Here is a 12,888-nt window from a genome sequence, read left to right on the forward strand (position 1 = left end):
AATGGTCCCGACTTCGAGTCTCGGTCCGGCACACAGTTTTAATCTGCCAGGAAGTTTCAAATTTCAACATAATACTTCAGCCTCTATAAGTACGTGTTGGGAAAGTTATTCTTTTTTAACTGGTAACGGTAAGGAGAGCCACACATAATGTAATACACTGCCTGAGGGAACATAAAATATTTTACAAGCTTAGCGCCCGCTACAGACTGTAGGTCTGCACAGATTTTTGTTGTTTTTCTTCAATCGAATTTACATGTTGTTTACAAATTGCAACAACATCTAAACTATTCATGCTAATTAAGGCCATAGAAGCAGTGTCGTTTTTTAATATACTTCCGACCAAAACGAAAGTCTGGTAGCTGGTGTCGGAGATCTTTGTTAATGCATCCTTTTGCCTTCTTGTGGTGATATATCCATAGAAACTTTCATTCCTGTCACACATTTTCTAATTTCCTAAGAAGTCAAACACCAAATACAGTAAATTTAGCTTAGCTTTAGATATATTTTAAATATACCGGCAACGAAATATTTTCATGAACACATTCATCCCCTGTTCACCAGCATTAGCGATTTAATTTAGAAAAAAAATTTCATACTGAAATATCTCCATTAAATTTTTTATCCTTTAGCAGTAGAATTTCCAAAAACATTGAAACACTTACGTGTTTGTTACCAACCGAGAAGTCGAAAACGTATTTTCATACATATAGCTTTAAAAATGCTTTAGTAGTTGTTTAGTAATAATTATCACCGACTATTTCATCCCCAAAGGGGCTAAATTTCCAAAAATGCTGAAATATGTATTTCTTCGTTTTTGACCGTGAAACCAAATACCAATTTTCGTAGTCTGAGATTAAAAAATGCTTCCATAGAGTCATATTTTCAAAATCCTTTGGTTCCCTATTTCACGTTCTTAGACGTGGAATTTCGCAAAATCCTTTCTTAAAAGATCCCTACAATATAATATCAACACTCTCTCCAGATTTCAAGTTTCTAGCAGCAGCTTTTGGACTGGGTGGGGATGAGTCAGTCAGTCTTTTGTGTATAGAGGGTGGTGTAATAAGAAAAATAAAAATGGAATAGATGTTCCCAGTAAGTGAGCAAAATAAGCTTTTCTACATCACAATTGACAAGTTTTTGACTACATCACATTTTCTCAACTTTATAACTGTAAATTTGACAACTTCACGTTACCTCCAATGCCAACAGACTGTTAGCGACGGCGTAATCAGCAATAGTAACCTTATCTCCTGCCAGAAACTGTTTGCTGTCCAACATTCGGTTCAAAGTTTCCAGACCGTCGTTCGCTTTTTCAATGCTGCTGGGTTCCACTTCTTTGCCTTGAAATACTGGCATCTGTAGACATGAAATTAAAATCAATGGAAACATCAGTAAGTGCTACGAACTAGTAAGAAGTTGGAATACAATCTGCAACCCATCGAAAGCATGGCTCTATACACTCCAAATCACAATTATGTGTCGTGGGCTAAATGATGACATGCTATGCACAAGGCCCACTTATCTTCACAGCATTAAATAAACATACGGCACAGATTACAATTATAGGCTTAGTATACACATCACTTTAAAATGCTGAAATTTACCAAATGATGGATTCAGTGGAAACTAGCTTCACAAAATATTGGCGGCAGTGTGGTGTTTGATGCATAACAATATTATTTATACAAGTTGTGGAATAAAATTTGAAAAAAAATATCTTTCATGAAATAAGTTTCATTGTTTTGTGCATTCTCCTTCAGTTGATTATGCCGATCGTTCCTCCTTTTGATGTCTCAAATCCTCCTCCGTCAGTGACAAGGTTGTGACCTCTTATACAACACATTTCTTCGGCGATCATTGGTGATGGTCTCTGTCAAGTATCTAAGGTCGAACTAAGATCGATACCGTGGTCCAGGATGTTTCGATTAGCAGTCAAATAAACCCTTGCCGCTCTCTCGTCATTGTCGGCTTCTTCGCCATTCTAATCAACTTGGAAACAAAATTGTGTTCTAGGGAATATGCCTTCTTCCACTACATCGACCGTAACTTGGAGCACTTAAAAATGAACCCTGACGCAAACTCGCTGTAGGTCTCTTCTTCGTCCCCGAATAAGGGTGTAAGGATAGTTAGCAAATGTGGATCAGTCCATGATGGAACAGAAACATCATACAAAACGTTTAAGTAAAAGGAAGAGACATTATAAAAATAAAATTAAAATTCTTATTGATGGGTTCTCTTCCGTGACAAAAGTTAATAAATTATTCTGAGAAACTTTATGTGCAGTCTCTCTGACAGTCCTATTGGCAGATATTTTTGTAAGGTGGCACTACATTTCAGTATCCAACTGTTCTCAAAGTGATAGCCCTGGTAGTCCTACTGAAAAGGATGTATTATGTTCAGCTTTTAGTAGAAGTAGAATCCTACCAAACAACTGCATCTTGATGTTTTGCGCTTGGATATAACTAACTTCCAGTCTAGTTGTAGCACGGTCGTGATCCCAGTGTCCTGAGGGGAGTCGCACTTGCTGTCATTGCCAATTTCTTCATCATTCCTAGAGGTTTCGGGCTTACATTCCGAGGATGTAGACCTCTTGCTACCACATTCCGGCTGACAACCATTCAGTCATCGTCAGGTGAGTTTTCCTTTGGAAAGTACCACTACACGTCCCTGACTTTGTACCAAAAACTGGCTAGACGGCTCATTCGCACCTCGTCATCCAGTAGCAAGCCCGTATCCTTGTGAGATATTTATTACGGTGGGTAGGCCTTAAGACTATATGTACACACCGCGAGAAATGCATGCCATAACAAATATGCATATGTTAGCCAAGCCTGCAAGTTTCGCTGTTGTATTTGACCACGAACGGCACTATTGAAATGTTCTTAACACTTTGCAAGTGTCAGCCACAGTCAGAACAATGTTCTATGCAGCTGTGAGTGCATTACGTCGGAGCCAAGTGAATTCGAACCAAGCAAATTTTTGGTGATCGTATAGTCAGTGCTTCCGTAACCAAGCTAGCCCAAGTATTCCGTGTTTCCAAAGGAATCATTTCGACGCTTTCTATCGCGTACAGGGAAAGCGGAAAACAATCTTCGCTAAGTCACAGTTCGGGCGAAAGTGTTTGTTGGGTGATCGTGGCGGGAGGTCATTGAAGCGGATTGTGAGGAAAAATAAGAACACGAGAGCTGCAAAAGTCGCCGCATAACTGAATTTGCACTCACGAACCCTCTCAGCACCAAACAAACTCGAAGGTCTGCTCCAAGGCAGAGAGCTCAAGGGCGAGTTGGAATTCCAAATCCGCTCATCAGTGATAGAAATGACCGTAACAGGAAAACGTGGAGCCGAAGCCATAGATCCTTCAATATTGAGCAGTGGAAGAATGTCATTTGGTCGGATGAGTCACGTTGCACACTGTGTCCAACTTCTGGCTGAGTTTACGTCCCAAGAGTGATGCACGATGGGGCTTCGTTGACGACCTGGGCGACCATATCTCGGTATTCCAAGAGCCCCATGGGTTGTGTGCAAGATCTCATTACTGCCAAGTATTACGTGACAATTTTGGCTGATCAGGTCTACCTATGGTATAGTGTTTGTTCCCTAATGGTGATGCTGTGTCCCAAGACTGGCACAACCGCTGTACAGACAGCTCGCATCGCCCAGGACTGGTTGTGTGAGGATGAGGATGAACTGTTGCATCTGCCCTGGCCGCTACAGTCACCAGATATGAGTATTATTGAGCCTTTGTGATCTTCTACGGACAGAATGGTGTATGATCGCTATCCGTCTCCGTCATTGTTCCATAAGCTTGCCACTATTTTGCAGGGAGAATGGTATACTAATCCACTGGAATTTGAAAACCATACGGAACCTATATTTATCGATTCCAAGACGACTGGAAGTTGTTTTGAATGCCAGCTGTTTTCCTACGCCATATTAGGTAGGGTGATGTGTGTCTGGGGGTTCCATGTTTTCATCCACCTACCTTAGCTTCTTCACACAAAATTTGTGGGAAATAGCTGCAAGGGTTACAAAATTACCTCGACATCAGTCTTAGTTTAAATTTACTTTCAGTTTCTGGTAATGTTTCCTAAACTATGGCATAACATATAGCTCTGATGTTTGAAGCCAATACCGAAGCGCGAATGTTTTTCCGGACTTGTGTCCCAGTTATTCGTAGATGTTTGACCGATATGGGGAGCCTAGGATTGTTCATTATTACTCACTGATATTTTAAGTCTATGATTTGAGGATTTGTTCACCCACATTACTCATCTCTAGACAGTAATTTTTATTGTAATCTCGTTCACGGTTACTGTTTGCTTAGTGCTGATAATTAGAGACTTACAGTTAGTGGCAGCTGGAAGTCACGTGTTTTTTTGCCTTATGAAGTCTTCTGTAACACATACAATAGGTGAGGAGTCACTGATACTTGCAGACTCCAAAGACCCGTATGTCGTCGGACGTGATCAAGGACATTCCAATTATAAAAGTCCCGATACCCACTTGTGTGATCAATATACTAGTGTACAATCGAGCTGATTAGCATCTTCAAGCACACATTTGTGAGTGAAGAGGCTTCTCATTGAAACGCTAAGTGGATATCTTGACGAGTAACTGTAAAGGAAGCAAACCTTATCGGCATAAACCTTAACATCAAACAGTGTGGTTCTAATTACGGCTTTCGGTTTTCTCGCAAGCAAAATTAAAACATTCAGAGAGGTAAAACCAGAATGAAGATGTGAACCAGATCATAGAGAATATAAAAATGCTGCAGTTTCTGACAGAGATGAAGCCATATGAAAATCACGATCTGTTTATCGATGTACAGTAAGTCCTTGCCCTATCGAAAGAATGCAACGATATATAAGAGAATCCATTTTAGGAAGGTGACGTAATACTTACGAAAACATTCAAAATTCTGTTGAACAAGTCTTGATCAAAAAATAACCTCTGGTCGACGAGAACACGTTTGTTTACATCCTTTGGGTACAGAGAATCATCCTTCGCATACTTTGAGACGAGGTACATGGCAATGGCACGGCTGTTAACAAGGCACGAAAACATTAGTGACATACAAGCTCAGACATATCACTGTACATTGTGACACATTGTGAGATCGTTACTATAGGTTTGTGGGTACATACTGAGTGCTTGAACTGAAACGCTTTCTGATGGGCTTCCTGAAAGCCCAGACTGTATTGAAACTTGATTCTGCAGAAAACTTTGGCTTGATAACAGTATTCGACTACAGAAAATGCCGCAACAGTTACAATGCCATGGCGACAATAAACGATGTTGCAACCAACTAATGCCGATATATGTACTGCGGCCATTTAATCATTACCTGCCTCAGTTAGAAACCAGTAGTAGTGTCACACAATAAAATTATTTCAAAGTTACATTTACTTAGTTTCCGGTGATCGATCTACTAGTTGCGCCACTTTACTTCTTGAGTTATTCACGATATATAAGATTTAACTAATGACACTGTAACAATTTTGTTAATGCATAAAACTATAATTATAACATTATAACTACGCTTCTGGAGCTGATTTTAGTTCTGAATGTAGCTCATGTAACTCATTGTCATCAAAACAGTGAGGCTATTGTCATGTAGACAGTTGCACAACCGTACACATTCAATGTTCAACATAACTTTAATTTACTCCAATTTAATTTAATGTTAACATTTAACATACGCGGTTCCTCCAATGTCCTTAGTTGTTTCACTTGAAATGGAAATAGTTAATTTTCTCTATTGGCAGAGTAGAACGAAACTTAAATTAAGATACAAGCTTGTTTAATTTATTATCTCCTATCTTTCGATCTAGTGTATTGTGTATTTTGCTTATAACATTCTCCTTTTTGAGAAGTCGGAAAAACATACTAAGCACATTGCTAGGTTTGCAGAATTATTAAAGAGCTTGTACCTACTCCATCAATTTTTCTATAAAGTTTTCATTTTATGAAGTTCTAGTACGTAACTGTAGTTTACTCTCCGAGAGCCAGAAAATAACTTAGATAAATATCGCAATCTCTAACAGCCCCAGGTGATTCCTTCCAATGTACTCGCCAGACTGAACAAGGACTCTTCTCTAACATGGCTATTGGAATGTTAAAGAATATCCCATTTTGGAATTCAGCACTAACTTTTCGTCAATATCTGTTTCGTTTCCGTAATAGTGTTTATGTTTTTATTGAATCTGAATGAGTGATTAAATAATGATGCGTACTTGAAACTCATAATTAATGCTTACCTTTCACTAATGTACAGGCCATTATCTACCAATAGAGGAACTGTATGTTGGGGATTTTTCTGAAAAGATCGAGAAAACATAACATATTACAAATGTTGCACAGTGTTTGTAGTATCTAAAAGAATAAAGAGACAGAAATTTGAACTAAGAGAGTTAGCTGTCAGTTTAGCTATTCATATAATATTCATATTAATCATCTTTTCAAAATATGATATGAAGTCAAATCTTTCAATACGAAAATAACAGCCTCCTATTTCCCTATACATTCCAAATAGCGTGAGTTTCATTAATGATTAGATCGTTATTTTCACCTACAGATGCTACCACATACATGTAGTTCTTTGCTCGTATTTCGATCATTAGCTACAGTACATGGACACATGAAAGACGAACGAAATTACAGGTAACAGCCTTGTTAAGCAGAAAGTGGTACTTCGATGCAGCAGTCGAACATGAAGTCATTTGTGTGGAACTCGCAGTGCCGTTGGACTAAATGCTACCTTTTAGAACATTTATGACGGCCTTATAATCGGAGCCAGGTGTATACTATCTCTTAACTCCACTTACATCGATGAATTGAGTCTTTCATGGGCAGCAGGTGATTGGTACGCCGTGAATACCTTCATATGTGTGAAGTCACCACTATCAGGATCATATGGTGTGGTAAACAACGTGCAATCCTCGGCTGTCATCGGCTGAGTGGGATTGTAACGGAAATATATATGTTACTGGGCAACAGTTCTCTCAGTAACTCATTGCCAGTGAAAAACAAAAATTCAAGCAGGAGTATATCCCCGCTGTGGATTGTTCACCTCTTACTTTGTATACGTGCTAATTACTGCGCGCAGAGGTCATCATAGGAGTAGAATCATCAACATTGGACGCTAGAACATGAGAAAGGTCTGCCAGAATAAAGAATTACTTGTTGGTACATGGTGATGGTGAGTGAGAAGTTAAGTCAGGGAGACCAATCTCACGACCATCTTAGATTGAGGACTGTTTATATAGAATCAAATCTCAAGCGCGATGTTTCAGACCTGGAGTAAGGCAGATATGTGCTACACGTTTCAAATTGTTATTCGTTACTTTTTTCCTTGCATAATATGTAAAAAAGTAATGTATCGTCCAACACTGCAGAACTGCGGTCAGTAATATTCAACGAGAGGGACGATTATTACCACTCAATCTGGACAGGTCTTCGTATATGTGCAGGTAGTGCTTGTGAGGACAGAGAATAATTTCAACTGATCACACTCAAGTGTTAGTCCACAAAATGAGAACTTTATGAAAAAATAAGAGGTTTATAGAGAATGATGCTAGATTAATAAACAAGTATCTAAAATTTTCGAGAACGACAGTTTGTGGCAGTTAAGAGAAATGAGTATTTAGATGAACTCTTCTTGATTATTTAAAATGAGCTTGTATCATTTCTGGAAGTCAACGAAACTTGTTTTCAACATGTCTTTCTTTGGTCTATATGCATGGAGAGCTAACAGTGAGCCAGACCAAATTTCTTCCGATGAAAGCAAACCGGTTTTCAGGTAGTGTATTTCTATAGTTAGAGTAAATTCCAATTGGACAATATGATTGTATACAAGAAGTCGATCTCATTTGTTTCAACCTGCAATGCTGGATATCACTAACACTATTATATTCATAAGTGGAACTAGTGAAAGAGACAGATTAAGTTTCAGATGATTTGTCTGATGAAAACATTGTAATATTTTGAATAATGTTTTAGTCGTCTGGATGGCAATGCTGCAATTTGGAGAGGTTCAGTGATGTTCAGATCTTTTACAAATGTCTACCGATTTACATTAGCACTGCAACTACTTCATAAAGATCAAAATACGTACTGACATAGCTGTTTAGTGGACAGAGAGTACTTACTGCGTTCCGTGCAGACATTGAGTGCTATTAATATCATTTCTCATGAGATGGATATTGTAAGTAGCCTGTTTAAGTGTTAGTACGTTAGCAGCGTGATAGATTGCATTAGTAACTCTAACAGCGCTGTGTGCCCTCTGTAAGAAGATGTGTGTGGCTGGTCGGACTCGCAGTTGGAAGTGAACAGGCGGCAGTGATGAATGTTGGAAGTCTGTAGTTAGCAGAGATGGAGGTTAGAGGTCTGAAGTGTTAGCGCGAGCGGACGGTCTGGACGTGTGCGTGATAGAGATTTAAAATTATTGACCATTATACAATTTTTTGAAACTGGATGTCATGGAAGATTATATAATTTTTTGAGCTGCTTGTCACCTGATTAAGATGCATTAAATAATAATCTTTTGACCCACATTCTTAAAAAAGGGCACTTGGAGAGGAAAGAATAAACAGGAGCAGGAACTAGTAACAGGAATTGCATAAATAATTTTCTTTTCAAGGACTTGGTAATTTCTTGTTAGAATAAGTTGCTGTGGTGCACCACTTTAGTGATAAGTTGTGACATAGACATTAAGATGTGTATAGACATTTCCCTTATATGTATTACTGTATTTACTGTATTTTTTTCCTGCTTGTGCTTTCTTATGTTTAGGTATAAGTTATTGCATTTGCTGCTGCTATTTGTCAGGCATTACCCTACTGAATTTTACGTTGTATTAGTGCGTTAAGCGAGTTTCACCACTGATTTACTTTTCTTGTTTGCTGCATATTGCCGTATATTAGTTGTAATGTTGCATTTTCTTTGACAATTTAGATATACTGGTGCTTGCTTTACTACTTTGCATTTTTTGTCATGTGGTTTGTGTTAAATGTTTTGTGCTGCTGCATTGCCTCGTTCTCTAGTTTATGTATCTGAGCTCAGTAGATTTAAGTTAGTTTAAGAGGGGGTTTGCTGTATAAGGAAATGAGCTGTGATCAGCTGGGAAGAAATGCATTGAAGAGCTATAAGGAAAAGGTCTGACCAAAGATTATTGTATAATGAGGAACAATTATTTTGTTAGGTAGGATTCTCTTGGAAACAAATGATGAAGTAAGAAATATGTGAAATTTTATATACAGATAGATAGCACTTTTTATGGGAAAAGTGTTGAACTAGGGGAGATCTCCGAGAATAAAATGAAGTTTTGGTTGGAAATGAAGTACCACAACTACTGCAGTACTAAATGTTACACTGAAATCAAACCCTGTCCTTTCCTTTTGTATTATTCCGCTATGTTTTTGTGTACCCTTGTGTGTCTGTGTTATCCTGTCTCTGGATGTTTACCTGATAAGATAAAAATGGCAGAATTTTTTTCCTTCTGTTACTAAGCTGCATTCACTATGACGAGAAATACTGTTATCCTCATATCTAACATGTTTTTACTTTGAAAAGATGGTCAGACACTATTTATTCTGTTCTGTTTTATTTTAATGCTCATGTGTCAAGTTCATGTCTCTAAGGATATTCTTATTTTTCATTTATTTAGTTATGTCATAATGCATGTAATACTCATGTATGTTTATTTCTGTTCCTTTCGTAAAGAATGGTTTATTACAAATGTAAACTGTATTATCATGTTATTTAATTATGTTTTCTTTCCATTTGTGATTGAATTTGTGTGCTGTAAAATAGAAATTGTATAGGCACCACTTTCTCAAGTTAAGTAAATAGTAGGGATTCATTTAACTGCACACATTTTGTCTGTTGGTCATAGTACATGTATGAAATGTCAGAGGTTATATGACTGTATTAGTGCTTGCACGAGTGTTGATAATTTAGCAAGGGAAAGGTTAACAGCATTGCTGGTTCTAAGGATATTGAAAAAAAAATCTGTGAATGCACAAGTGGTGGTTCGTGGACTTGCTATATTGTCATCAAGATTTTTCAATTGTGATTGTGCACCCACACAGTCGCAACGGATGTCTGCTGGCCTTCTCTATAAGGACTACAGTGGTCTGAACCTTTGGTGGCCCACTACTACCATAATTTCTACAAGGACTGCAGTGTGCTTGCACTGTTGGTAGTCCAATACTACAATAATCTCTACAAGGAATACTGTGGGTCTACTCTCTGGTAACCTACCAATTCTTCTAAAATTCTGCAAGACTTCGACTGACTCTGCTGTGAGTTTGCTCTGTTGTGGCCCATTACCAATCTTCATGTCAAGAGGCAGCACTATGTTTCCTTTGGGAGGACAACACTACTACTAACCATGTGCCTATTAGTAGTTAGAGCCTACAGTAGCTATATTCATTTATTTAGCTGGCTGTATTGGTGCTTGCTGTATCACTGTAGTTCGTATAATGAGGATTTTCTATGAGGTAAGTGACATATGAAATGTATGGGTTATTGTTAAGATTTCTTCTAATTTAAAATCCAGTGTCATTTTTTGTGATAATTATTTGAGCAGTCAGATTGTGTTGTATTTGTCAGACATAATTCTGTAGGTCAGAAATGAAACGATAAAGACAAGCAAAGAGACAGTACGTCAGTTTCACTCAGCATTTTCACAATTAAATTAAGACGTTTCTCCTTCCCAGTTATTTCAGCTTAAGTAAAAATTTTAATCAAGAAGTTTCAGTATGAGTAACCGAAACTGGTAGTAATACAGTCTGAATGCGAACACCACTCAGAAAATCTTGGAGATGATTCAGGGACATTTTCTGAGTTTGTTATAACGCCCCCGTGGTATCCGATGGATGGTTACAGAGCAACAATGTAATTATTATTTATTCGATTTGTTTCCCAAATATCCTTTGTTCAGTAGGAGCGCAAGAGGCTTTCGTTAAATAATGCAACACATTTTTTCCCGACCAATATCAGTAAGAAAAATCGGAATTTATTGTAGGACACCGTGGAATATTCCCGCTTCAGCCACTATAGGTTTAAGACGTCCCAACAGTGGCGGAGCTATAGATGGTCTTCAGAATGGAGTCTGTTACAGAGGTGCTCTCCAAGCAGACAGCTGTCACTGAGGTCCATTTTATAATGCGGAACTAACTACATGAAACGTGAAATGATGCACACAGTACTTAGGGGTCTGATGCAGACGCTCACTTGAAACACATTCACAAAGCTAGACTTTTGTGAAGGCTGTAGTGTATGGGGTGCTGGTTAGTCGCAAACCAGGCAGTCGATACTGCTGTATTCCTCCTTTTCTACGAGGGGCGTTGAGTAAGTGAAGCAACGCTTTTTTCTCGGTTAGTTTCGGTGGAAAAATTCTGAATTTGTTATGGGGCATCGAGGAATATTTCCACTTTGGCCCTTATAGTTTCATGAAGTTAGGAAATGAGGTCGCGCTATACGTAGACTTGAAAATGGCATCTGTAAAGCAGGTGCGTTCCAAGCAGTCAGCTGTCATTGAATTTCTTTTGATAGAAAACCAGATCATCGCAGATATTAATCGATGCTTGTAGAATGTCTAAGAGGACCTGGCACTCCATGCCATCCTTCTGTTTCCGGCACAGCGGCCATAACTCGTGTCATCAGACTTTCCTCTGTCTCTACAGGAGTCTCCTAAAGTAAACTTTGCTTTCGACCCCACGAGAAGTATTACATATCAAATGAATTTTACCCATAGTGTATGCTGTCGGACTCCGTGACTGTTCCTTTATGGGGTTGTAGTATAATATACGTTACCAGTCACACGATCGGTTTCGGGCTTGCGCCCATCTTCAGGTGATTATACATTCATTTACATGTTTGTACTGTTGGAGATCACTGTATGAATACAAAAAAAAATTATTTGCTGGTGACTATACAAATACAAGTGGGACAATTGTAAGTGGTAAGGCAGCATTTTACGAAAATATAACTGTACTTACAAAAAGACGAAGCACCGTTATTACAGTTATGCTGTGATGATAGTTTTGCCACTTAGTTAAAACACTTAAGGTCATTTTCACGTCCATATTTCAGGTATAGCTCCATATTACACTATTATGATGTGCACTCGTGAAATACACTATCTTTACATACAAAAATGTGGGATGTGGTCAAAGAACGTAGATGTAGCAGATGTAAAGATGTTGCTCACACAGAAACTCGTAGGTTCTGGTCAAAGAACTTAGCCACAGGAATTGCAAAGGTGTTGCATATATAGAAATTTAAAAAGCTATTATAGACTGCGACGTTTCTTGACACACATTATGAAATCTTTTGGTTCAAATTTTGACGGAAAACTTAGAACTAGAAAGTACAGTGTTGTTATGTACATGAAATTACTCAAAGCTATTACAAATTAAAAATTTAGGTGCATTGTAAAGGTGGATTTATCAAAATTATTTAGCCGGAAGGAATCCATATGCTCACGGTATCTTGTAGTGAAACTCCTTCCAGTTTGGCCTATGTAGTTCTAGAGTGATCTCCAACAGTACAAACATGTAAATGAATGTATAAACACCTGAAGATGGGCGCAAGCCCGAAACCGGTCGTGTGACTAATAAACAACCTTTTATTGTGACTGGTATCGGATATTTTTCTACAACCCCATATTACATATCATCCTGTCTACCCTATTACATACCAGGACAAGCAACTCTGAGAATTTTCGCTTTCCCTCAGCAGACGTGGACGTGTTACACATATGAGCTGAAACCGTCGTAGAACAGAAATGATACATTTCCGGGCATGTGTTCCTATTCAAAACATTATATACTGACTACAAGCCCAGGAAGTTTGTCACAGGAATATCCGAACACCCTGTGTATG

The 12,888-nt window shown here is 38.3% G+C and overlaps 2 protein-coding genes across 3 annotated transcripts in view; both read right to left on the reverse strand.

Moving 5' to 3' along the window:
- Window positions 1-12,888, reverse strand: part of LOC126336726 (glutathione S-transferase D5-like) — a 216,006-nt gene that overhangs the window by 184,274 nt on the left and 18,844 nt on the right. The window lies entirely within an intron of this gene.
- Window positions 1-12,888, reverse strand: part of LOC126336727 (glutathione S-transferase 1-like) — a 136,634-nt gene that overhangs the window by 70,349 nt on the left and 53,397 nt on the right. The window contains exons 5-7 of one of the 2 annotated variants that reach the window (XM_050000712.1): window positions 6,258-6,316; window positions 4,903-5,041; window positions 1,195-1,356 (exon numbers count right to left, since the gene is read on the reverse strand). The exons of the other annotated variant lie outside the window; for it this stretch is intronic. Coding sequence (XP_049856669.1) covers window positions 1,195-1,356; window positions 4,903-5,041; window positions 6,258-6,316 — 360 coding nt within the window. The remainder of the gene's footprint in view (window positions 1-1,194; window positions 1,357-4,902; window positions 5,042-6,257; window positions 6,317-12,888) is intronic. 2 annotated transcript variants of the gene reach the window in all.

This window comes from Schistocerca gregaria, chromosome 2 (genome assembly GCF_023897955.1).
Source record: "Schistocerca gregaria isolate iqSchGreg1 chromosome 2, iqSchGreg1.2, whole genome shotgun sequence".
Lineage (NCBI taxonomy): Eukaryota > Metazoa > Arthropoda > Insecta > Orthoptera > Acrididae > Schistocerca > Schistocerca gregaria.